General features: G+C 37.7%; 1 protein-coding gene across 1 annotated transcript; it reads right to left on the bottom strand.

Annotated features, from left to right (window-relative positions):
* Window positions 1-40: 40 nt before the first annotated feature.
* On the bottom strand, window positions 41-27,975 carry TNFSF8 (TNF superfamily member 8). Its single transcript, XM_072430522.1, has 5 exons — window positions 27,841-27,975; window positions 16,863-16,911; window positions 4,435-4,476; window positions 2,614-2,664; window positions 41-1,042 (listed from the first exon to the last, which is right to left on the bottom strand). Exons 1-5 carry the CDS (start codon window positions 27,973-27,975, stop codon window positions 624-626), a joined length of 696 nt encoding a protein of 231 aa, XP_072286623.1. The 3' UTR covers window positions 41-623.

The following is a 27,975-nucleotide window of genomic DNA, read 5'->3' as shown; positions in this document are numbered from 1 at the left end:
TCTTGTTTTCTGTTGTTTATTTATCTGTTGTTTCTGTATTTTTATAGTCTATGGGGTTTGATAGGCCGGTACAGTACGGCCACTGTTTTATACTGTTACTTACGCCAGAGTTTTATGTACCATTATTGGATGTACCTATCACCCTGTATGCTGTGTTTATGAGATGTTTTTCTGTATAAGCCTGGTTGTCTTTGTATGTGAAAATGTTCAAAAAAAATTCAGTTTCAAAAAAGGAACCCCCAGCAACCTTTGGAGGAACCCTAGGTTTCCATGGAACACTAGTTGAGAAACACTGCTCCATTGGATGACTCCTTCTTACCCCCTGTTCCATTGACAATCGTAAGAATTTAGATTTCTCACCATTTTCTGCCCAATGAGCTGGCCACCAGGACAAAAAATGGGGCAACTCCTGCCATTAAGGGTGCATCCATCAGGGAAATCTTGATGCATGTTTTAACCCATCTTCACAATATTGTGCCCTAACAAAAAAAAAGAAAAAAAAGTTGTAAATGGAAATAACTACCTAATGCAAAGTTCCAAGCCCTCAATAAAATAAATTCATAAAACCAAAGCTGTTGTTGGGGGTATATTATAAAATATCATGTGTAAATATTCTCATTTCTTCACTCTGCGTTTTCCGATATCATGAATGCTCCAAACACAAAGCTGTCAACTGAATAGCCACTATCATCATTAAGCCACTGTGCATGGCTGGTATGGACAGAGATATTGTCATTGACGTTGAGTTCAGTCTGCAAGCTAAGGTGTTGGTTGGTGTACATCTTACACGCATTTGTTTCATTTTCTGGTTTTTGTACAGTCTGTATTGATAGATATAGAATTTTTCCATTTAAATTCAGTTGTGAAGTTAAGTCTTGTTTTTTTTTTAAGCATTCCTTAACAACAAAGTGGAGTTGACAATGGATGAAATACAGCCCTTGGGTCAAAATAGTAAGCTTTCCATCTTGGTAATTCATTCCTTTCATGGATTGGTCAGCTTTCCATAAGATGGTGTTAGATGAATTTCTTTTTTCATTGCACCCTAAAAGAGCAAAAAAAAATGTAAAATATAAACAAAAATTCTAAATTAAAATGTTAATACTTCAAAATGGGCGAAAGTTGAATTGCGGTAGTTGTTGTGTAATGCATCTTCCACTTGGTGTGTCATTTGTTTAAAAAAATGTTACCAGCTATTAGAATAAAAGAAATACTTCCTACCCCTCCTTTATTACATTCTGCAATCTCTTACTGTTTTTTGTTCATCCAAAAATCAATTTATTAACAGACAGTAATCCTTAGCTTGATGTCAGTCCAGACGAGATGTTCCAGTAAATCTGCTTGCTGGTCTCTGATCAATCTTGTTGCTGCTGACCTTGTCTATGTCATCATGTATGCACTGTGATCAGTGCAGGACCAGCATTCACGTCATGAGGACGAGTTAAAACTGTCTGTCAAAGGATTGCTTTGAAGCAAATTTTGGATTTCCTTAACTTTGAAGGGATTTCCACTGACCTTCTGATAGGGACAGAAGGTGATGGACAATCTTTACAATGGAACAATGGACAAAGATGGTCAACAGCACTGTGACCATAAATATACCTGAGTGAAAACTCAACGCCCTATCCCATGTTTCCGCAATCAGATTGTATGTTTCTGATTAATATTTTGGTCTTTTGCTCTTTTGTATCCACCAACATACATGTAATAAACTTCAGCCTACCAGTCCCTAAATGTGGTGGCTGATCTTGCCAGAAATGCCATGCCTTATTTTTGTGAGCTGAACAGAAATTAAAAACGTTTTCACAATTTTTACGTAAACTACTAGATCAAATGATCCTCCATGTGATGGAAATGAACAAAGGCATGATTGATATCCAGCCTGTGTGACAATCATGGTTCCCGCTAGATACAATATAGTGAATAACCAACCAATAACTGAAAGTTTGTTCTTCAATGTTTTACCAGGTGAAAAAAAGAAATATGGGTGAAAGCTTAAAAAAATACATATAATGCAATAAAAGATTTAAGGACTGGTATGCTGCAATATTTCACATTATCTCCAATGACCCCCTAATGGTGTTCACTGGCCAAATCCATTTACCGGGGGGGGGGGGGGCGAGTTTTATGAACACAATCTAATCTTCACTAGGCTTCTGTAACAAGCTCAATTTAGCCAGGGGCAGTGATGAACTTTATGACTTCTTGCACAAGACATCATTAATGAAGGACCAAGGAGAGATTGTGGTTCCAGAAGAGAGAATCTTAGCTTGTATAGTTTGAAAGGAAGATGCTTCTTCTGTTAGCTTAGAGTTGGTCCATACTCCCGTACCCCTTTTACTACCTCTGTCTCCGACCCATATATTTATATATATATATATATATATATATATATATATATATATATATATTTTGTCTAGTGGGAAAATGCAGAATCGACCTGTTTCCCCCCTTGCCAAACTGACTTGGGACCACCATAGGCTAGAAGGTATGATGAAACCGCACACTTTGCACCTCCCCATGCCAGTTTTAGTATGGCTGGTATAATATATAGATATTGTAATACCTTTGATTTTGATTGATATTAGTTGTATGTTAATGTGGTCATTTACTTACATCTGAGCTGTGCATGAGCTGCAGTCTGGTAGTAAAACAGTGTACTGTTACCTGAAACACAACAAGGATTTGTAAGTTAGAGAAATCCAACATGCCCAAAGAATATGAGGCATTGGATCTGGCATCCAGGACAAATTCTCCAATGGAGAGCCAACCATTACCAATGAAAACACATTGACTGATAATATTCTCCACCACAGAAAGTCTGGGCATTGTCAGATCTGCTGCTCTATACATAGACACCTCAAAGACAAACCAAATGTGTCAAATTCATAATATTGTAACACATACTAAGTTACTTTTTTATATTTTATTGCCTATGTTCCCCAATTATTTTGAAGGCCACAATGTCCAGCTGCTTGGAACACCCATTGTGATAGTAACTGCTTTCAAAAAGATAAATATACCAGTGGAAAAAACTGGTATACAACACATAATATTTTTCTGTTCAGATAAGATTTGTGTTGCTCCGTTGATCCAACACTTAGACGTTGTCACCTCTCTCTAAAATCTTGCAGAGGGTGACGTGAACACCATCTGTATAGATCCATTAGAAAATAACAAGTGCCTATTAAACATAATGAACATCTCCCTCTGCTGGATTCAGATGAGGCTGTTTTCCGTCTATTCTTTTCTTTGGTGGAAAATTGTAATTGTTTTTTTTTTTTTGCTTTTGTCATTTATGAAAAGATCTGCACAGTGAAGCAGGAAGCCATTAGTGTTCAGAGAGTTGGCTGGCAGAAAAGAATAAATCGGTAATTTAAGTGAGCAGCTGAAATAATAAACTCGGCGCCTTCATGTATGATCTTTTTTCAAAGTATGGTTTCAATAGTAAAATGACACCAATATTATTTATGAAAGGTATGCTGTCTAGGTAGGTGGGTCATTAACTACACTTAGATGCTTCTCTATGCTTATATATATATATATATTCAAATTTAAAGCTGAACTCCAGGCAAAAACATTTCCATCTAAATTGATTCCTCTATAGCAATAAAGGATAAAAATCTACTTTGAGAGCATCAAAATACTTTTGCCAACCCCTAGATATAAGTTTACAAAAATAGCAGAGATATCATTACTGTCCAGAATATTGTTGACTTTTAGCCCACATGCACCCTGTTACCCCACAGGAGACAATGGACCTGATTTATTAAAGCTCTCCAAGGCTGGAGAAGATTCACTTTTATCAGTTAACCTGGGTGATCCAGTAACCTTTGATTTGATTTGATTTCCTAAAGTCATTTGCTATTGGTTAGCACAGGGGTCGGCAAACTCCGGCCTTTAGGCCAGATATGGCCTAGCCGGTAGTTCGTTCCGGCCTAACGCCCCCTGGCCGATCCAGCCTAATGCTCCGGAGCCGCGGGTTGCTGTTTTATCATGTTCAAAACCTATTAAAACTGGAACTTTTCTTGATCAATAATACCCCTAAAATCGATTGTCATACCATTGATGGTGATCCAGCAAATGATCAATTTTTCTCCAATCAATAATCAATTAGGGCATATTTAATATTTTATTGCCTTGCACCACTCCATATATTCGATCCTATTTCCATTGATATATGGAGTGGTAAAGGCAATAAAATGATCAATATGCCCTAATTGAATATTAATTGGAGAAATACTGATCATTTGATGGATTGAGCATATATTTATCATCATAGTTATGGTTGGATGATTCCAATTGGAGCTATTCCAACCTCGGATTTGGAATTTTTAGTATGAGGAAGCAGAGATCTGATCTGACGTGAGATTTTAGTATTTTGGTTTCTATTCCCTTTAAAGAAATATAAACATATATTTTATAATGGATACTTACCAAAATGTGTCCATGTGGGACTCCTATGGGAACTGTGAATGCCTGCAAAAAACAAATTGTGTAAAAAATTTTTTTCATCTCATAATTGTACAAATCTCATTTTCAATTCATGTTAATGATAAAAACTTGCATGGAATCCAATATTTAAATCATATGGATCATACTTGGCAAAAGACAGTGATATTGGAGGCCTTTAGAAAAGATGGAGCTGTTCTTGTTTTAATTTTTTCCCAACCTTTTAATCATGGTGGAACCTTTAAAACAACTTTTAGGTCTTCAGGGAACCCCTTCTATAATTACTATATTCACAGATCACAATATATTAGTGTGGTGCTCAGTGGGAAATATTCCTCTTAAATTGCCGGCTATTGGAAGATTGCTAGGCTATTTCCCAGAGAGACACAAACTGTTCAAGAAACCCCTAGGAAACTCTGGAGGAACCCTGGTTAATAAAACACTAGTTTATGCCATCAATCTGCTTTTTTTTGACTAAACGCTAGAGGACAGCAGAGAGGCTAAATGTCTTCTTTCTACCCATAAGAAAACACCATGTCCTGTGATTATTTGCATTTGGTCTTATTTATTAAAGCTCTCGAAGACTGGAGAAGATAAACTATTATGGGAGAACCTGGGTGACCCAGCAAACCTAGAACGGATTTCTTAAAAAACATTTGTTATTAGTTGGCAAATGTTTTCAGTCCTTCACCAGGTTTGTTGGATCACCGGATTCTCCCATGATAGTCTATCTTCTCCAGTCATGGAGAGCTTAATTACATCAGGCCCATTGTGTATGATGGATGGGGAAATTTGACTTGTAGGCTCTGAATTATTAAAGTTCTCCAAGGCTAGAGAGAATATGCTTTCATCGGTGAAGCTGGGTGATCCAGTGAACCTGGAATGGATTTGATCCAGGATTGAAAACATTTGACAACAAATAGCGAATGACTTTTAGGAAATCCATTCCAGGTTCGCTGGATTACCCAGCTTCACTGGGGAAAGTGTATTCTCTCCAGGCTAGGACAACTTTATTAAATCAGAGCCACTGTCTCAGCTCTCTACAGCACAACAAGGTGGCTACAAATTGAGATATGGAGCATGTGTTGTAGCCACAGGCATTATAGATATGCAAAAAGACAGATAATATATGGGGGATAACTGAACACTTTTAGGACATTGTATCAATAAGATATAAAACAATATTTTTTGTTTTGGACATCCAGCTACTTAACAAGGACTGATGATAAACATGAGTTAGAGAATAATTGTATACATATCAGAGAAAAACAGTATAAGCCAGGCCTAAGTTGCACTGATCCATCTTGGTTTTATATTTTTTTCATAATCAATTTTTTGTGATTATGTAATACATTATATATTTAAAATATTCATTGTTTATTTCATATCTTTTTTTAGTATACTGTTTTTCTCTGATATGTTAACAATTATTCCCTGATAAAGCGCATTTAATCCGCGGAACGTGTCAGAATTAACAAGATTGTTATCAAACTTTTTGCTACAGGCTGCCATATGTTATACAATTCAACGTAACCTGTTTAGCTCAGCCCAAGTATAGCATATTAGGACATGGAAATCTTTTTATTTGTACTTTGTCTTGTTTCTTTTACAAAGAATATGATATTAATAATTTATATATATATATATATATATATATATATATATATATATATATATATTTGTTGTTTTATGTGCGCTGCCTTAAAAGTGGCATCATGTTTTTATAGTGTTTGATTCCATGAGTTACACATGAACATGGGTCAATACATATGATGACAGATCCCCTTTAAAGTAATGCAATGGACAGTACAGTTCTACATTGTATTTCTTTATCCAATTACAATGTTCATACACAAAGTAATTGTATTTTCTTGACTTCTTAGATCAGATTTGGTAATCATAAACTTTTTAGACATGACATGGAACTCCCATATTTGTTTCAGCTGTGTCGCTTTTCACGTATGATAATCACTAGTATTTAGTAGTTTCCTAGCAACATGTCTTTGTATAACTGTTTATGAGTTCATTATAGATAATTGTTTATATGCATTTACTGACTCCAAGAACTCAGTGTATTCATATTTTTCACACGTTGTGCTTGTTAACCATTTCTTTGATATAAACAATGTAATTGTGTAATGTTCACTTGTTGGTCATAATGAGGGTTTAGGTCTTCAACTACTGGAAATATTATGTTCATGATTTGTTTTTTATATCCTTATTCTTGGATTTTTTTTTAATGTTTATTCATATTTCTGAATATGGTTATTTTTTGTTTTTATGTTATTTTTTTGTGTTGTGTTTCTTTTTTATTTTCATTTCGACTGGTAAATGTTCGTAATCACTGATTGGAAACATTTTAGCATTAAATTTTATATCATTAAAATGTATTTTATAGATAAAGAATTTTTTAAATGTAATTTAAAGCAAAGATATTTACTTTACATAAAAGGGTAGACAACTATAATATTTAAAGTAAAAATATATATTTTTTTAATTGCAACACCCTTGTTTTAAAATGTGCAGAACCTCCGGGGATACCTAGGTCACGCAGCTCTTGACTTCTCCTTTGGGCATGTGCAGAAGGGGCATTTTCGTGGCTTTGTCACGCATGTGCAGTGAGATCGGCTCTCTTTACAACAGCTATGTCACCCAATCTCGTACCTTTGCAGTTCAAGATTGGGTGGCGTAGCCAGAAGAAGGAAGAAGAAGGCTGAAGATGGCAGTGCCAGGCACTTCCTCCATGCCGGTACGAAGGAGAGTTTCAGCATGGCTCAGGACTCAATTGATGACTTTTATAGCACTATGGAGGGGTCTGCAGAATTAAAGGTAAGTGCGATTTTTTATTTTTCAGTCTAGTTCCATTTTAACTGTAGGTTAAATTCCTTGAAACTAAATAGGACTACAATTTAAAAATGTATTTAAAAGCAGTGAATCATGGAATATTCTCCAGTGGAGAATCAATTACTGCCATTGAAAAAATATGAAGCTGGACGATTTCTCTAAAAAGTATTTGGCAAATGGCAGATTCGCTGCTCTATAATTAGACAGCTATGTTAAAAATAATAATGTAATACCAACAACAAAAATGATCATTTTGTTCATCCAAGGTCTCTATTTATAAAACAGGGAATCAGACATTCCCTTCAAGATTCCCTCGTGGAAATCTTAACATCCATGTGTTTCAATGGCAGTAGTTGATTCCTACAAGTGTACATAGGCTTCTTGGTTTATTAATACAGCCCCAAGATTTACCCAAAGTTTACCTTCATATTTTCACATTTTTATTGGATTCAATTAAAAAATCATTAGCAAAAGGTGTTTTTTTTAATGTTTCGAACATATATAACAAATTTCTTTAAATGAGAAGGGGACCAAGGAGTTAATTAGGACTAAAAAGGATTAAGAAAAAGTTAAAAAAAATTTGGAGAATTTTGCTATTACTTTCTTGTATACCTTATTATTCAGTCACATTCTTCAATATTACACTACTGAAATGTGTGAATAATAATTTTACAACTCATAATGTAGTTTGGTGGTGTATTTTGCTCCCAAGTGCCTGTATAGACTCCTGAAAACATATAGTCATGCATGTGGGTGGAGGGTGCCTTTGGGGGGTCCTCTCCCGGACCTGGATAGGGGCATCCATGAGCTCCCGGACAGTTGGTGTCACTGCTTGGTGGAGTTGGAGGCACCAATACATCTCGTCCCAGAGCTTGTCTACTAGGTTTATTCTGGGAATTGTGAGGGCCCACCAATATCATCAATGCCTCTGTCATCCAAGGACTACCTATGCTCCTTTTACATCTGAGGTTATGCACGCTCCTGCACCAGGAAGAGCTCAGTCCCCACTTTACCAGGCCTGGTCATGGCTCTGAGGATTTGGTACCTAACAGCAGTCAGGTATCATTAGGTAGCACATGGAAGCCTGTTTGGCCCTTCAAGAACGTTGCCCCAGACCATCACTGACCCATTGCCAAACCGGTCATGCTGAATAATGTTGTAGGTAGGACAATGAAAACCAGCCTTCTCCAGACTCTTTTAATTTTGTCATACGTGCTCGGTGTATACCAATCATGATCCTGACAATTCTGGTGTTCTCTGGTAAGTGTCAATGAAATTGACTGATTGGGCTGTGAGCACAGGTCCTATTACAGTACATTGGGCCCAAATGTCACCAGTTCGGTCACAAATATGCACACAAGTAGCTCACCAAAGAACAGCGTCTAACATTCGTCTTCCTCACACAAAATTTCAGATATTAGATCTGCTGCTGGATTGTTACACATCTATAGCCCTGTCAAGCATTTCTTAAGTGGAGGCCCATCTCCTTGTATCTTTATCATACTCTGGGAAACATAGCATACCTTTGTCCTGAAGGATCTGGACTACCTCCAAGGGGACCACCTCATGCTACATGCTACAGTACCAACTGTGATAAAGATCACCAGCAAAATGCAAGACTGATTAAAAATTTAATTTAGGAAGACTAAGGTGAGAGAAATGGTCCAAGATAAGGAAATTGATTCACAATCCCTTGATTGAATGTTCCTTGCAGAATATACAAATGGTGAACTTCGTTTTAATAAGCCTCGTAGGTTTCCTGACTCTGTAGCCCAAGAGTTTGTCCAAATTCTTAGTGACCAGACCAAAATTTGAATTCAGTCAACACCCTGTAACAGCTGTGCATACTAAAATGATTTTCATACTAAAGTGAAAATATATGCAGATGTGGGGCGATTACAGAAAAATACCTGTTATATCAAACACTGCCTCTGCTGCACTAAACCCATACCCACTGCATGTGGGTCTATAGAACTTCACCTGCCCCTTTCTGACCATACCCACAGTCATACATTGATTTTCTTTCCAGTAAAAAGTAATGCAGCTATGAATCTCAAAAGCCTTCCCACGTTGTGTGAAGGGAAAAAGTTCTTGAAAGTTTTAGTTCCTGGAGGCATGCCAATGTCAAAAGGAGCTAAACTTCGATTAGCCGCCCCTACGGCAATCCTGCAGCTGCTTCTTGCTACAAGAACTAGATAAAAGAAAATACATAATGATAGAACGTGCCATAGAAAGGGAGGGGGGGGGGGGTCTTTTAGTTGGGTAACTATTAGACAAATCTTTGAAATCACAATCTGAATGCACATATAAATTGTGGCACCATACAATATATACCATACCAATAATTCTTCTGACAAAGAGGTTAACCTTTTTAAAGCTTCACAACTGCAGAGGTGGAAATTCTTGAAATTATCCAAAAAATATTCATCATTCAGCAAAGTGAATAGTCAGAAGTGGGTTTTAGGAACTCATAAATGATGATGATATATTCCTGCTTTCACCGCCTCTCCGTGTTTGCTCATAGAATGACTGCTGATAATGCAATTTAATGACACAAGGTCTAAAAAAAGAAGGATTTGGGGTTGCCCCATTTGTTTCTGCTCTCCTACGTTTCTGTTTTATTGACCTTTTTGAAATGTTTTTCATTTACATGTCAGCAACTTTGTTACAATTATCAACTATATCATACCAATTATGGAGCCATTTATATAGGACAGCTTGGAGGTAGCACAAAATGATCACTTATCCATTATGGCATTTTGGGTACATAATAGGTACATACACCAATAATCAGAAACATTGAATCAGCTGATAGGTGTGAAAACATTGATGATCTGGTTCCAATGGCCCCTGGCAAGGATTGGGACATATAAAGCAGCAAATCAACAGTCAGGTCTTCATGGTGATGTATTGGATAAAGGAAAAATGGTCAGGTGTAAGAATGTATGCAACTCTTACAAGGGTCAAATTGTGAAGGCTGGAGAACGAATCAATGAGTCACCAAAATAGGAGATCTTGTAAGGTGTTTCTGGTATGCAGTGTTTTTTAACTTCCAAAAGTTGTCTAAGAAAGGACAACTGGAGAATTGGCCAAAGAGTCATGGCCCAAGACATATGGTGGGTGGCTAGCCTGTCTGGACTTATGCCACAATGCCTGATATTGGCCGTGAGAGAAAGAGACTACCAGAGAACTGGCTGAAGAGTTATTGGTGCCCAAGGCCCAATGGTACACATGTGGTAGGAGGTTAGCCCATCTCGTCTGTTGCCACAAAAGAAATACTGTAGCACAAAATGCCTGATATTGACCATGAGGGAAAAAGACAAGCCAAAGTGTCATGGGCACTGAAGGCTCTATGATGTACATTGTGGACTGGAGGCTGGTCCATCTAGTACAGGGGTGCCCAACTTATGGCCCACAAAGTTAACAGATCTGTCCCTCTGCTGATTTCCTCTCCGCTGTCTCTACTGGTTGCCTTTGGGGCATGGGGGTGTGCAACTCCTATGTATCTCTCTATGAGATTGCGCTGCCAGGAGAGGAAGCTGTACTTGTACTGTAAGACAATCTTACTTTGTTCAGCAGCAGCATGAGAGCTGTATGCATGCTGCTGTCATTATCCCCCATGTATAAACCTTCATATCTCCTACAGTAGGGGTCATAGAAATGTGAAATGTTCTGGGTACACAGGGGATACTAAGAGCTGTTACCAAATTTCAGCCCCCTAAACATACCAGGTTGGCAGATATGGGGTCACAAGCATAAAATCCTAATAACAAGCAAAGATATTTTCACATTAGGTGGGACTAATTCAAGACCAGGGTCCCCAAATTGAGTTTGTATGTTAGGGACCCCCAGGTTCCCCTTCCATGGCAATAAGCACTAAAGTACTGACAATTTTCTCTGTGCTGTGGTGCCCCAAATTTATACTTGCTTGATCACAAAATTTCAGGACTGCTTTCTGTGCCATGGAACCCTGCCTAGGGGGAGATGCTTGGTAGCGCTCCCTGCCTCCTGGAGTCAAATCTGCAGGCACTGCGGTGTGATTGTCAGAGTGGCCAGTAGGGTTCCTGTTACACATAGCTGGACACCTACCTTCTGTAAACCCAAATTTCTCTGGAACGGAGGATGTTGGCAACGGGAAATGTAGGAGCTAGTAAGAAATGCCTTATGTCCCAATCCCAAAAAATGTTATATCTATGATATAATTTACCCTATCACACATAGCTTTTCCTTTACTCTCTTTTAACCCCAATTTCTCTGTAAGAAAAAGGAAATTTGACTGATAGTGCAGGACTCTTGTGGCTAACTTTCCTTAAAATTTCATCATTTCGGCGCCATCACAAGATACAGAAAATTACACCTGTCCTACCATGCTACCCTGTCACACATAGCTGGCCACTTACCTTCTGTGAACCTCAATTTATTTTTAACAGTACACAAAGGTAAATGTAGGATAAGTTCGGGACTCTTGTTGCTACCCCCTTACTAAAATTTTATTACTGCTACCTAACATGGTGCCCTGTCACATATAAATGTCCATTTATGTTTTTTGAATCCCAATTTATCCTGAAAGGGGAGCTGTATGTATATTACCATGTATGATAAGTGTGGGATACGTATGATACATATCATACCGTGCTACCCCGTCACACATAGCTGGCCACTAACCTTCTGTGAACCCCAATTTCTCAAGAAAGGGGAGATGTGGGGACCTGATGATGTAGCAGTAAGAACATGTACCCCTTGGTTATCTATTACATGAATTCCATTTCTCTGGAAGTATTCATTGCAGAGATTTTGGGATACAAAGAAAGTTAGCTGCCTCCTTTAACTGACAGGACGCATTGTATGGTGTAGTTTCTGCTCTTTGGTACAGGAATGGTGAATGTAGGGGGGGGGGGGGGGGGCAATATATGACTGACTAGCACTGTATAATAGATTTTATCTTTCATTACTAAAATGTTAATAAAATGAGCATCAAATGGTGAGTGCAGAAATTCTCGATTTGTCATTTCTTTTATTTGGTGCATTTACATTACAGTAACTAGAAACATTTTAATTGAATTTCATTTTAAATTAAAACTATTCTGGTTATAAACATACATCTTTAATGGTTGTTTGCTTTGGGGCCAACAAGTTTTATCTCAATGTCAAATGTCGCCCCTATATAAAAAAATGTTGGGCAACACTGACCTAGTACAATGCCATAAAAGAGCTACTGTAGCACAAATTGCTCATTATTGGCTGTGGGAGAAAGGGACAACCAGCGAACTGGCTAAAGAGATATGGCTGACCAATGGTGCACATATGGTGGGAGGCTAGTCTGTTTGGTCTGACATCACAGAAGAGACACTGTACCATAAATTGCCTAATATTGGTCATGAAAGAAAGGTGTCAGAATGCTCAGTTGGCCTGATTTATTAAATCTCTCCAATGCTGGGGAGGATACACTTTTATTGGTGAATCTGGGTAATCCAGGAAACCTGGAATGGATCTGGTCCAGGATTGAATATACTTGCTAACAAATAGCAAGTCACTTTTAGGAAATCCATTGCAGGTTTGCTGGATCATCCAGCTTCACTGTGGAAAGTGTATCCTCTCCAGTCTTGGAGAACTTTATTAAATCAGGCCCAGTGAATCACAGATTGAATTGCATGGGGGTGCCTAGCATAGTGCCTATGGTGACTTATATTCACCATCTAAAGATAACTAAACTGAGCATGTTATCATCAGAACTGGACCATTGAAGAAGGTGGCCTGCTCTGAGGAATTTAGATCATGTGCATGGCCCAGGGGTTCATTTTCCTGGGGAAGAGATGGCAGAAGGACGCACTATGAACCTAAAGGATCTGCTGCTCTCAGTGCCGGATATCATGGGTCACCTTTAGAGTTCATGGTTGGACAGGTCAGACAAAGGGGACCTATACAAATTTAGGCAGGCGGGTTTATTGCTTTGACTTATCATTGGAAAGCTAAATATGGGAACACAATATTAGGAAAAATGAATCAAGTATGAACATTTTTTTTTATTAAAGTTCTCCAGAACTGGAGACAATAGACTATCATGAGTGGACCTGGATGATCCAGCAAAGTCGGACTGGATTACTTTAAATCATTTCCTATTAAATGTTTTCAATCTTGGACCATATCCAGTTCAGGTTTGCTGGGTTACTTAGGTTATCCTATGATCTGTCCTATCAATATGTCTTGGGGAGCTTTATAAAATGAGCCCAATGTCTTTATATATGAGACAGGAAAAAGATCAATTCAGAACTATTTTCATAGAATTTAGTGTGGCCACATACAGTCTTTCTGTCAAGATGTGAACATGTGAAAAAAAAAATGAAATAAGCAAAAGGATGCACATGACAAAATAAGTCATTGTGCTGTACATCGGGTAAAAGAAGCATGAGTTGAGAGCACATGCAGTGTCTCTGTGAAGTGGTATTAAAGGAAGTTTGCCATCATATTACAGCATGCTGTGAATAATGTATTATTTATTCATTATATTTCATAATATATTTATTATAAATGTTAATATTATTTTTTATATTTGTTAATAATATTAATATTATTTTATACTATTTCTAAAACAAAAATAGAAAATAAAACACTGCTATACAAACAGCAATAAAAACAACAAACAAACATAAAATATGAACAAAACATATACAGTACATGTGTGAGATTGAGAAAACAGCACATGTGTTCAATGTTTGTAATAAAATATAGGACTACTGTCGTTCTGCATTTTAGCCACAAGATGCCGCTGTTTCTGAGCACGGCTAAACAAGTGGCCAGTATTTGTATATAAAGTACGTTTTTATTTATATGAGCTGGCATCCGTGTTGTATTCTCTGTTCGTGACTTCGCTGTATCCTAGAAAGCCCCCGGTACACGGCTTACACATGACTGCAATCCATGCACATTAAATTCCTGTTGACCGTTAAGAAATGTTCCTAATTTGGTTGTAGGCTGACAACACTCTCTAACACTCTGTGAGATAATGTTATCTCTAAATTGAGAAATGACTGAAATTAATATTTGCATGGTCTTAATAAATGTGGTGCGATACTGTATATACCAGTATTTCTCAACCAGGGTTCCACGGGAGCCTAGGGTTCCTCCAAAGGATGCTGGGGGTTCCTTGAACAATGAGCAATTTGTACCTACTGGGCCAATGCTGGTGGCATTCAATGATCTTTGGGTGACATTTCTCCCAATGGTCAGCAATGTAAGAGGAATTCTTCCCACTGACCGCCACACTAATATACTGTGAGCTGTGGATATAATAATTATAGAAGGGGTTCCCTGTGGACTTGAAAAGTATTTTAACAGTTTCTCCATGTTCAAAGGCTGGTATATACCATGCGCAGGTGCTCTCCCTAACAAAAGGAACTGTAAGAATAATTCTGCTGACAAAGATTTCAACCTTCTCAAAGCTTTACCACTGCAGAGGTGGGGATTCTTGATGAGCTAAATATCCAAGAAAAATCATGTGGCAGCAAAGTAAAAGTGAGCAGTGGGTTGTAGGAAGCCATAAACCATAAATGATGATGATATGTTCCTGCTTTCACCACCTCTCCATGTTTGCTCATACAATGACTGCTGATAATGCAATTCATTGATACAAGGTCTAAAAAAAGAAGGATTGGGGCTTGCCCAATTTTTTTCTTTTCTTTTAGGTTTCTGTTTTTTTGTTCTTTTTGAAATGTTTGTTAGTCATATGACATGAACTTTGTTGCAATATAAACAACAACATTTATAAAGCCATTTGTATGGAAGGACACTGAAATGACAAAAGTATTACCAAACCCAATCTTTGGGCTATTCAGCTAAATGAAGAGTATATACACTGATTATCCAACCCACGGATGGATGTGAGTGCAAGGGTGGGTATATTAAGCAGCAAGTAAGTGTGTTGGAGAATTGTGTAAGAATCTGAATGACTCTGAGAAGAGTGAAATTATGGTGGATAGAGAAAGAGTCATACAATCTCTAAAACATTGGATTAGCACCTTCCAAAAGTGGTCCACAGAAGGACAACTAATAAACCAAAGGGGCATGGTGGAGTAAAAGGCTAGCTAATAAAGTCTGATCCCATAAAAGAGATACTTTGGCACAAATTGCTTAATATTGTCCTTGAAATACTATAACACACAGTACATCATGGCTTGATATGTAGTCTAGCCTTGGACCAGTCAAAGTACACATGGTGATGGCATGTTCACCATCGACAATACCTAAAATGGACACATGAGCGCCCGACTTTACAGTATCAAGCAATAGAAAAAGGTGGCCTGGACTGGTGAATCAAATTTTCTTTTATATCATGTGGATAACCAGGTGCAAGTGCATAATTTTCTTGGATAACATGTGGCAGTAAGCTGCACTATAAGAGGAGGAGTCAGCATGACTTATAAAGAACTTGCACCCACTGTCTTGGTGCCACATAACACAGGACACCTTTGGAGGTCCATGATTGGTTGGGTTATAGAAGAAGGTCCACAATATTAGTCAGGTGGTTTAATTGATTTGGTTGATTCTTGGAGAGCCAAATTGGAAAACACATTAATAACAAAAATTGATTTAAATTATCTGAGACATCATTTCATGCTGGTTTTCATGGCCACATAAGTCACCCAGTCTAGTTGTAAACAAAAAAAGCGGTAGCTATGATGAAAAAAATCATTGTAATGCACATCAGGCAAAAAAAGAAAAAGTTCAGAGCACATGCAATGTTACTGTGAAGTGGCAATAAAGGAAGTTGGCCATAGTTTCTTTACATCATAAGCCTGAATTAGGGGAAGTGAAACTGGAAATTGGTGAGACGCCCGGGAATCCTAATCAAAGAAAACTCACTTTCAGTTAATGCTGATACAGCTCCCTCCACCCCCCCCCCCCTTCCCAAACTACAAACGTTTGGCAGACGTCTTCACTTTGACCTACTTGTAGGTTGACATCAACCACATCTATTATATGCAACGGTTTCATATTCTAATCTTAGGGGCTTATAGAAAAAAAGTGATCATATGACAGATTTTGTTTTTTGTTTCCTTGCATTTTCACCATCATCACCACCAATGCCAAAGGGTGATCAGATTTTGTCTCATTTTAATTATTGATTTATTCATTGTACTATAATTACAGTAATGTAATAATCCACAGCTCCCTTTGCTTGAATGGAATAACTGAACGCCATTTTTGGAGGAGGCAAAGGTGACCCTATTGCTCTCATTTCTTTTGTGGTGATAGCGTAAATAAAGGGCAATTGGGGTGTTTGCAAAACTCATATGGCACATGAGCACTGCAGCACAATGAGTTGGCTGCTCGTGTTGCCTCTTATTCTGAGCTTTGCTGTGCAGAGAACTGCGCCATGCTGATCTTAGGTCAACTTCAGCTACCTTCAGTACTTGAATGTATGAAAAACAAATGAACATGCATGTAAAGGTGTATATTTGAGTACAGAGCTATAACAATGTGCATCTGTAATGTTTCCAGGATTTTGGCTTTTATGTCATAGATAAAGGTGGTATCATATAAGCATGTAATAAAACCAGATAATGACTTACTATGTGCATGTTTTTGATGTTCTGCTTCATGTATATTTTCATTAGATTTCTAAAAAAAAAGGAAAAATAATAATCTATTAGTTAAAGCCATCCTTCCCATTATTAAATATGACTTCCAGCCTAACATTCCCTAAATCTGATTTCTGACCTTCCCTTCATTAAATCTCCCTCTGGTCTTCAGTTCATTAAATATGCCCTCCAGCTTTCCTTTCATTAAATCTGCTCTCTGGCCTTCTCTTCAGTCTTGCACAGTTGTATTGACCCCCCTGGACTTCTTACAAAGTGCACTGAAAGCTGCAGCAAGTTAAAGCCCACCTCATTTCCTGGCTGGAAAAAAATCCGGCATCATCTAGCCCCTACTTCCCCAAACCCTCCCGGATTTAAATTCTTTCAATCTCGGAGGCTCAACATCACCAAGGAACACCCACTCCTCCAGACCAACATTCACCAATCAAGGCATTGTCATATGTGCATACCTCCTCCCAACAATATAATGGAAGCGGAGCTAAGAACTCCCATGAGGAGCACAGAGACAAAGTACTGCAATGTTTTCAGGGATCTATGCACCCAGCCAAAATAAAAAAATATATTCGGCATGCCAAAGGGCCAAGACGCGGTACTACTAATTCAAAAGGTTGTTCATAGTTAAAATATATATATATATATATATATATATATATATAAAACAAATATGTAGGGAAACAGAATTATTTTATTTATATATAATATTAATTCACTAATTGATGAAATGGAAAATGAGAAACCAGGAAAGGGAAACTACTAGCAGATTAAAAAAAAAAAAAGAAAAAACAAAGTCAAATGCTGGAACTGCACTGTCCATTGCTCAATGATCTTCACAAGGTTTTCAGCGTAGAAAGGTGATTTTTTTTTATTTCATGGTTTTATTTTATAATGTTTTTAGGTGTTTTGTTAAAATTATAACTAATGCAGAGGGTTTTTTTTTTTTGCACTGCCATGAAGACTTATGAATTCAGTTTCTAGGGTATCTGTGTGATGTCACAGTTTCAGTGGTTAGGGTCATAACTCAGTCAGCTTCTGCAGTGTGTGTGCAGTTTTGTGGTTTCCTCTGTGTTCATATTTTTACCAACTTTACACGGGGTTCGAAGTTAACTTGTCTTTGCCGGAACATGTTTGTACACATGTCTGCACTTGTTATTTATCTCGGAAGTGTACGAGGTGCAAAAAAGCTGAAATAGGTGAACTGTCATCAGAAATCAAACTTTCTATTTAATTACATTTAAAAAAGGAAATGCATCTAAAATATTTTCCAAAAAAGAAGATTTATTGTGAATGTAACCATGAACTTCTATTCAGTATAGTAAATATTGAGTAAAAAGTTTTAGCTTTCTTTTTTTTGTTTTATTTTATCATTTTTTTTTATAGGTGTTTGTAAAACAGTGAATCTGACATTCACCAAATACTCTCTGATGAAGAATATTTAATATTTAATTTTAATATTTAAATGTTTTCCATAGCAGAGAATGAATGTGGAATGTTAGATTCCTCGCTTTGTAAGTGGACTTTATAGGGTGGAGAAAGATTGGAAATACTGTCTGATTTTACTAGAACTGCCATTAGAAATTTCGGGGTCCCATACTAGGCAAACATCTTGGACCCCCTCTCAACCATCTCTAAAAGCTTCAGCCCTTTGTTTGGGGCCCAGCACAGAATTACCCCTTGTTACCCCCTGATGGCAGTCCTGGCTTTTTACTGCATTTACTGTATATTTTTCCTGCCTAAAGGCAAAGCAATAGTAATGAGCAAAATTGACAATTTTGGCAAAATGTTTACACAAGACCTTGATGAGTCGGTAATGATGGAGGGTGAGTTGGTGGAGAAGGGTCATGGTGGTGGTAAATGGAAAAGGATGGTTAGTGTCACAGTATTCACCTGCTATTTTTGGACTTTGGCAGGGACATGAATAAGACACAAAGTCTAAGGCACCAACATACGACTACAACAGTGCAAAGCTCAAGGGGTTATAGACTATGGGAGGTGGTGCCCAGGTTGTGCCCCAATACACAATGGGGCTGGTGAATGATGCTTGACTAGAGGCATTGAGAAGAACAAGAATGAAAAACAGTAGCGAGATCTGACAGGTCAAGATCAGGGCAGGAGGCAATCCGTCGAGGTCAAGATTGAGCCACAATCAGTATACCTAAGGAACAAGACGCGGTACCAGTTCAAGAATTCAAGAGGAGAAATACAAGCAAGAACCTGAAAAAGGAGACTGGAAATGCATCCTTGTTCAAGCAATATCCTGTTGCCTTTCTTTTTCTTAAATATGGGGAATTAGGCTACTAGTGGAGACCATGTGAAAAATAGGTAATGCATCGCACCACCAGAGGGAGTGCTAAAGCTGAGGCACCTCAGGTGGTGCTTTCAGTTCCACCAGCACATTAAATAGATCTGTGGAAGATCCTGGTCTTCAAAGGCAAAGAAATAGTTTTCAAGGAGTCACATGGTTCAGAAATAAACACAACATGAGATTTCTGGGGAGAGCTGCTACTGGCTGGAGGGGTGTGCATGATTAGTGAAGCTAAAGGGGGGATAGATTCCATAGTCCTGTGGGGATCTGTGACAATTAGTCAAAAGTTTGAGGGTTGAATTTTTATGGCAAGGAGAAAAATCCAAAAGAAGAGAACGTCCATGGCCATCATGAAGAACATTCATGGCCACCATGAAGAACATTCATGACCACCATAGCGAACATTCATGACCACCACTCAAGAGCTCTACTAGTTGACATGTAACGAATGACAAAGCACTAAAGGGGGTTTTACTGCTTCGGCAAACTTTTTTTTAGCTTTTCTGAACACAGTCTATTAAGTCAAAATGCAATACTACATTTGTCCCCAAAATGGGCAACTTTAGACCCAGCTCACCCAGCTACTGAAAGAAAGGCTTGGATGACTTCAGTGCCTTTGCAGTATTTTTTAAAGATTTATCCACAGTGCCTTCAACTCCAGAGATCAGTTTGGATTTATTTTAAAACTCAAAAATAGCCAAAAATATATAAATACTTTTCATAGCCTGGCCATAGGTTCACCTTCAAAATAACTAAAACCTGAAGGTGGTACATTAATCCCGTCTCAGTTCTATATTGAGCTAGTATATTACAAATAGGCCTATTTAACTAATAACACAATATAAAGAATAGGTCTGATTCTCTAAAACCACAAAAAAAAACATAGAATAATTACATAAAAAAGGCTAAAGGGCCCGATTCTAGCAAGGCTGAAAGAAAAGGATAAAATTGCCAACGTTGCAATTAGTAACCAATCATGTCAGTGGGAATAGAAACAAAAAGGGCTCTATTTATAAAACAGAGTATCCGACATTTCCTCAAATGTTCCCTGGTGGGAATCAATTACTGTAATTAGAACACATGGACATTGAAGATTCCCAAAGGGAAATGTTTGAGGGAATATCAGATTCCATTGTGTTTCACTTACAACTGACATGAATAGTTATTAATTGCAACAATAGCAATTTTACCCTTTTCTTGTTTTAGCCTCATTTAGTAAATCAGGCCCTTTAGCCTATTTACATAATTGAACAATAGATCTGACAAATACCGCTGAAATTTGCTAATTACCTTTACACTTTCATTTTTACTGCAGCAATTCGATTTAATTCAGCTCAATGTTTAGATATGCATATTATACCCACTTCCTGTGTTGACCTAATTTGCATTTTCATAATAGATCTCATATTAGTTTTCAAAGCTTTACACTTCGTAGCTAAATACGCATTAAACAGGAAGGAAATTTGACAAATATCTATGCTTTATTTCCATAAAATGTATCTGATTCCAATAATAATCCAGCCGAGAGATCCAAAAATCCTGCACATGAACAAATTAGGACAATCAAAAACAACAATTGCTTTTAACACAATTTCAGGCTTTTTATTGGATAGAAATGTCAGATGTCACAAGACACAGGCAATAGTATGGATTCCATAACTGATGACAGTGGATGACTGCGCCTCTTCCCGAACAGCTACGTTAAAGGGGAGGGATGTAGGAGCTGGGCAAGCACAGAGAACACTAAGACACTCTGAGCCTGATTTATCAAAGCACTCCATAGCTGGAGAACATAGACTGTTATGGGTGGACCTGGGTGATCCAACAAACCTGGAATGAATCTGCTCCAGAGTTGAATAAATTGGCAAGCTAATAGGAAATGATTTTAGGAAATCCATTCCAGATTTTTTGGATCATTCAGGTTGTCCCTTGATAGTCTATCTTCTCAAATCTTGGAGAGCTTCAATAAATCAGGCCCTCTGAAAGAAGGCCCATTTACATGTTTAGAACAGTAAAATCCTGACTGATTTGGTAAAATATCGGATTGAATTTGAAAATTTCAAGTTTGAGTTGGTACGTTTTTTTTTGTCAATCTTTTCAAGTAACCAACAAAACTTCCTATACTTCCCTCGACTGGGACAAATTTTCTTCATTTGTGCTTCACCTGCTCCCCCTCCCAGCCGCTGCAGACTTTAGAGGGAGGGGTTTAGAGCTGTCAATCCAGAAATCAGTGGGTGTGGCCAATTGCTGATTGACAAGCTAAAAAGTCCATAAATCAGCAGTGATAATCCTCCCATAAACAACATTGTAACCAATAGAAAAGTCCAACAGAGGATGGAATGACAGGAATGAAAAAGAAAGGTGAACGTCCCACAATGATCACTGCACTTTGAGGCATCTGTACTGTAAACCTCAAAGAAGTGACATTTTAGATGTGATTATGAAATGGAATAATTACACTCCCTATATCGAAACAGGAGAATATTTCAGGTGTTTTTTATTGCCAGAGGCGAAATTGGAAAGTGGTATGAAAGCATTTTTTTTTTTTGCAATTTTATCACTTTATTTACAGATCATTTTCACTGGATAGAGCGACAATTCAGAGTGTTATGAATGCTTTAGCTGCTCACCTGCTAGAACAACAAGAACTGATGGATATTGCAGTGCTTCTATTATACATAAATTATATTTGGATGGTGAAATTGTTTTCCCTTTAAAAACTCTTTAAAACCCTTTAAAGTTCTCCTGCCTGCCCTCTTGTCTTCCTTTCATTTATTTTGCCTTCTATCTTTTCCTTCATTAAATGCACCCTCCGGCCAACCCTTCATTAAGTCTACTCTCCAGACTTCCCTTCATTAAATTTGTCCTCCATCCCACCTTTATTAAATCTGCCCTCCAGTCCCTTTTTTTAAACTACCTTTCAGTCTCCCCTTTTTTAAATTTGCACTCTTGTCTTCTTTATTAATTCTTAAATATTCCCACAATCTCCCCTTTAATAAATGTTCCTACAACCTACCCTTTAATAAATGTTCCCACAATCTCCCCTTTAATAAATTTTCCCACAACCTTCGTTTTATTAAATGTTCCTACAACCTCCCCTTTAATAAATGTTCCCACAACCTTTGTTTTATTATTATATATTCCCACAATCTCCCCTTTAATAAATGTTCTCACAACCTTCATTTTATTAAATGTTACCACAACCTTCGTTTTATTATTATATATTCCCACAATCTCCCCTTTAATAAATGTTCCCGCAACCTCCCCTTTAATAAATGTTCCCACAACATTCCCTTTGATTAAATGTTCCCACAACCTCCCTTTTAATAAATGTTCCTACAACCTCCCCTTTATTAAATGTTCCCACAACCTTCGTTTTAATAATAAATATTCCCACAACCTCCCCTTTATTAAATGTTCCCACAACCTCCCCTTTAATAAATGTTCCCTCAATCTCCCCTTTAATAAATGTTCCCACAACATTCCCTTTTAATAAATGTTCCTTTATTAAATCTGCCCTCCAGCCTCCCCTTCATTTAATCCTCCCACTAGCAATCTCTTTTAAATAAATCTCCCCTCCAGCCTTCTCCTTATTAAATGTGCCCTCTAGCCCTCCTCTTATTTAATCTTCCCACCAGCCTCCATATATTTATATCTGCCCACCAGTTTCTACTTCTTTAAATCTGCACTCCTACCTTCCCTTCATGAAGTCTGCCCTCTAGCCTCCCTTCAGTCTTGCTCACCTGTACCAGCAACTTACTTAGACTGAAATTTCTTCCTCTGATTTTACTGCACACTAGGACATTAGAAGTGGCAGCAAGTCAGAGCCCGCTTGATTTTCTAGCTGGAGGATGTCCAGCATCATCTAGCCCCTCCTTCCCCAGCCTGACTGTACCTGGCCTGCCACTTATATTCATTGAATTTCAATTCGTCCAATCACAGAGGCTCTGCATCACATGTGGGCATTACCTAGAGTTGCCTGCATGAAAATACAGCCTGCCTTGGAGTGCCAACTCCTCCGCACTGGCATCCACCCAACCAGGTAGGTAAAACGGAATCCACTATGTGCAGAACCAGAGAAATGCTGACTATTAATTATAAGACGGTTTTGAATGACACCAAAACAAATTTACATTCAATGCATCTTTTTCACGTTACACCAGCGCTTGCCAGTTTAAACCCATGACCCTATGGATATGAGTCAAAAACTCTAACCATCCCTGGGAAAGTATAAATAAACTGTCATTGGTGTGGGGAAGCTTTTGCCATCATATGTACCAAACATGGCACACGCCAATCTGTAACTTCTGTGCATGCATCATTCCCAGTATCTAGGTCAGTGGTTTTGGGAACAGAGCCAAGTTATAAATTGTATGGCATATGTGCTATGTAGTATAAGAAAAAAAAAACCCAAATAAACAAAAAGCCACCAGGAGTCTGTAATTTTTTTTTTTGGCAAAAGAGACTTTGCATACTTGGCAAAAACTTCTAACTCCTGGTGAGTTTTTTTTTTTTAGGGTCACTTTGACCAAGGGTTCAGGGGTGGCCATTCCTAAACACACCCTGCCTCAGATGAAGTTCACACATGAGTAGGGAAAGCAAATAACTGTAAGAGACGGGAAATGGACAGCACAGATTGGTGGGAGAAGGCTTGATGATGCATGTAGTCCATTGTACAGGTAAAAGGGTGGAATTAATATATCTATTGCAGCTTGTATTTCCTTATGAACTAATTTCTTCTAAACCTAGGCCATCCTGGACTGTCCTCAACTGGTGATTGGACAATGAAAGAAGAAGCAACCCAGCCTTGAGCTCCTATCCATGTCAATCTGCTCTCACCTGCTATTAGATACTATGATAAAAACGTATAGCCAGGCTGCCAATGCTTGACCAGTGTATGGCATATAAAACCTTCCCTGCTGCACCAATAAATTCACCACCAGACCACCCCCTCTTAAAACAGTGAACAAAAATCAGGCCTGCTTTTCTTATCTCTCTCTTCTCTGGTCTTACATTTTAAGAGATGGAATCAGTGCCTACAACCAAAATTAGCTTAAAAATAAGACTGTGGGGGAATGACCAGGGAATGAGCCTGGAGATGACCGGGGGAATTAAAAATACTATGACATAAAGACAAAAACATGTAAGGAAGGGATTCTTCACTGTAAGGTCTGTGCAACTACTATAGATTACTTTAAGAAAAACCTGGATGATTTCTAGAAGCACAGAATATAACTGGGTAGTAAGGATTTAAAGTAAAGATAACAGAGACTGCTGATGCAGGGAACATCCGATTGTCTCATGGAATCAGGAAGGAATTTTTTCCCCTGTTGAAACAAATTGTACCCGGGGTTTTTTTTGACTTCCTCTAGACCAACTATGTCTTATAGGGTTTTATATCTGGGATATGTTTATTTCCCTAGTGATTGAACTTGATGTCTTTTTCAACCTGACTGACTATGTAACTATATACATTGAACAATTGAAGTGTAGGGCTAGACCCATTGCATGGTAAAGTGTTTTTCTGGGATTCAGATATATTAAATGTTTCACAACCACCAATACATCTTGCAGTGTAACAATATTCATCAATTTTAAATCCTGGGAACAAATAACACAAACTCCTTTCCCCACAGGTCAGGAGGCCAATGGAGTACAACAATTAGCATAAAAAATAAATAAATACTTTAAACATTTTATCCAAAATTCCAAATTTGTTTACTATTTTTGTAACATACAAAACAAAAGTAAATCAAGCAGTTTTGGTTGTACAGTAGGAATAATTATACCGCCCCTGCTCATTTTAAGCTAGTGTGAATTCAGAAAACTAAAAAATGTTTTTGTGATATTTTAAGTATTCATTTGAAGAAATTTGAATACATATGGTGAATCAGGGGAAAATGAGAAGTGATCCCATGCTAGGAAATAATCACATGGAACTGCTTCCCCTTTTAAATATTCATTCATCCTGCCCCGTCATTTGTCTCAAGGGGACATCATAAAAATAATGTGAGCTTTTGGTCCACGGTCTTTTCCTGTGTCTGGCCAAGAATTTTAGAAATCTTAAAACGCACCTTAAAATGAATTTAAGCACCTGGAATGAAGAATGTTTGGAATGTTTAGGAAAACATTATTGAAGAGTAAGTGAGGTCATTTATCTCTAACTGCATAGTTTCTAGGGATAAGGTTCCTTTTTCAATCCTTGGTGGGTCCAAATCATACTTTGCTGTTTTGCATTGGCTGGTTCTCCAAACTGTCCAACTTTGAGATAATTTATTTTAAAAGCAAACATCAAATAGGTTTCTGTTGTTAAGATGCAAAGTGATCAGATTCCCTATTGAATTGTGGTAATTATGAATGGTCCATGATAAGTAAAATTTCATAGATTTCCTCCATACCCTTCTTATCATGAACAACCCCTAGCAACCACCTGTGATTGCCCATTGTGTAGAATAGTGAGCTATTACATTTAGTGAGCTATCTAAAGTTAGGTATCTAAGGTATTAGAATCCAAACAAATGTTGAATGTTCAGCCTGATTTTGTAGGTGACCCCAATCAGTTATAGTACACATAATTGTGATCATCAGGTTGGACAAATATCAAAGAATGTTAAGAACTAAGCCTGAGCACCTTCACCCATTCTAAGCCATCTGTTTCCTTTGCTTACCTCCTTTTCTTGGTCTTTTGGTATCCAAATTGGCTAATGTTTATCAGTAGGGGTACCACTCCTGTCCAACACCAGCCAACTGGAACACTGCCCACTAAACAGTAAACTCTCATCGGTGCCTGTTTTAAGGTTTGCACAGTGAATTTTAAAGTATGTTCACAAAGCCCATAGTGCATGGAACATGAGTTTTCCCATCATTAATCTTATTAGTCATTGACTGAGATTTTCTGGCTTGTTACAAAGTTTGTGCCACCCATGCAGTATAATTACACTATGCAGGATCATTCTTCTATGTTCATTTCATGAATGTCAAAGAACCCAGGAATTGGAGTCTTGCTAGATCTTAGAACCCAAGGCACAGGTGTTGAAGCCTCTACTGAATGTTCTGGTCTGCTTTTCACTAATTCTTTCCATTGTTCCAAGAATGGACATATTGGCAAGCATCAACATTGGTGCATACATTTTTTGTCTTTGCAACCAACACAGTATAATTACACTATACAAGATCATACAATACTCTGCTATTGGTAATCTGCTATCTGGTAATTTCTGGAATCTCTATAGAACCCAATGTTTTCCAAGTGATTGAAGTCTTGCTACACCTTGGAACCCAATTTGTGTTCTGGGTGTTCTATTAAGTTCCCTGGTTGCTTATTCACCAAGTTTTTCCTTCATCCCAAGAATGGACCTATTGGCCAACATCGTCATTAGTGCATACCTTTTTTTGTCTATACAACTTGTGCAACTAATGCAGTATTAATACTTTATACAAGATCATACAATACTTTGCAATGTTCATTTCATGAATGTCTACAAAACTCAATTATTACAGGGAACTGAAAACCTGCTATACCTTGAAATCCAAGGCACAAGTTTTGGGGACTCTACTAAATGCCGTAGTCTCCTTTTTTGTTATTTCATTCCTTCACCCCAAGACTTTCTGGCAAACATCAGCCTTTGGTGCATACAATCTTTTGTCTATGCAACTTTTGTAACCATTGCAGCATTATTACTATATGCAAGATTATACAATACTCTCCTATGTTCATTTTATGAATCCCTACAGAACGAAATATATTCCAAGGGTTTGTAGTTTTACTAGACCTTGAAACCAAACTTTTTATGCATGCTCTAATGGGTGCTCTGATCTCTATTTCACAATTCTTTCCTTTGTCCCCAAAAAAGTGCACCTTTTGGCCAACATCATCATTGGTGCATACATTTTTTTGTCTTTGCAACTTTTGCAATCAATGCAGTGTATTTTAACTATGCAAGATCATACAATATTCTGCCATGTTTATTTCATGAATGTCTGGAACTCAATTGTTACAAGAGATTGGAGTCTTGCTAGACCTCAGGAACCCAACATGTGTTCTGGGTGCTCTACTGAATGCCCTGGTCTCTTTTTCCACAATTCTTTCGTTCATTACACACTGGACCTCTTGGCAAACATCAACTTTGGTGCAGACATTCTTTTGTTTATGAAAAATTACAGCCATGTAATCATATTTATATGACAATTGAGACTGTTTGTTGTCAACCCATCTACCCATTTCTCTACCTACTTATCCATAAATATTTCCACCCAGTTAAAAACAGTAAAAATAGAAAATGTAATGAATAAGAATTTGGTTTAAATTTGTGTTTACCAAACATAAAAGCCAGTGCACCATGTCATCTGAGCAACTTACATTTATGTGGCACTTGATGTAGATGAATTTATACCCCTTTCTGTGAGCAAACATTTTCCAAACAAGCCAATATTATTATAACAATCTACAAATCAGTCCAAATATTTGAAAAAGAGTCAAACCATTAAATATATTGTACAAACAATAGAAACCTCCTGATCCCATCAGAAAGACTCTGTTGGGTACACATCCCATGAGAACAGGTAACTGAAGTCACCTTGAAACTTTCATCAAACTGTACAAATACAGAAACAATTGGAATTACATAAGCTTAAAATGAGGTCACTTACCATCGGACCGCCTAGTAAAAGCGCAAGTGTTGTTGCTGTACAGACAAGACAAAGTGCACAGGCAGTGCTGCTGATACACAACAATGTTTTTTTAATGGCACGCAGCTCACGGCTAGCAAGATCTTGTGGTTCCAT

The sequence above is a fragment of the Pyxicephalus adspersus genome, chromosome Z (genome assembly GCF_032062135.1).
Source record: "Pyxicephalus adspersus chromosome Z, UCB_Pads_2.0, whole genome shotgun sequence".
NCBI lineage: Eukaryota > Metazoa > Chordata > Amphibia > Anura > Pyxicephalidae > Pyxicephalus > Pyxicephalus adspersus.
The sequence above is the reverse complement of the archived record's forward strand: the minus strand, read 5'-3'. Positions and strand labels throughout refer to the sequence as shown.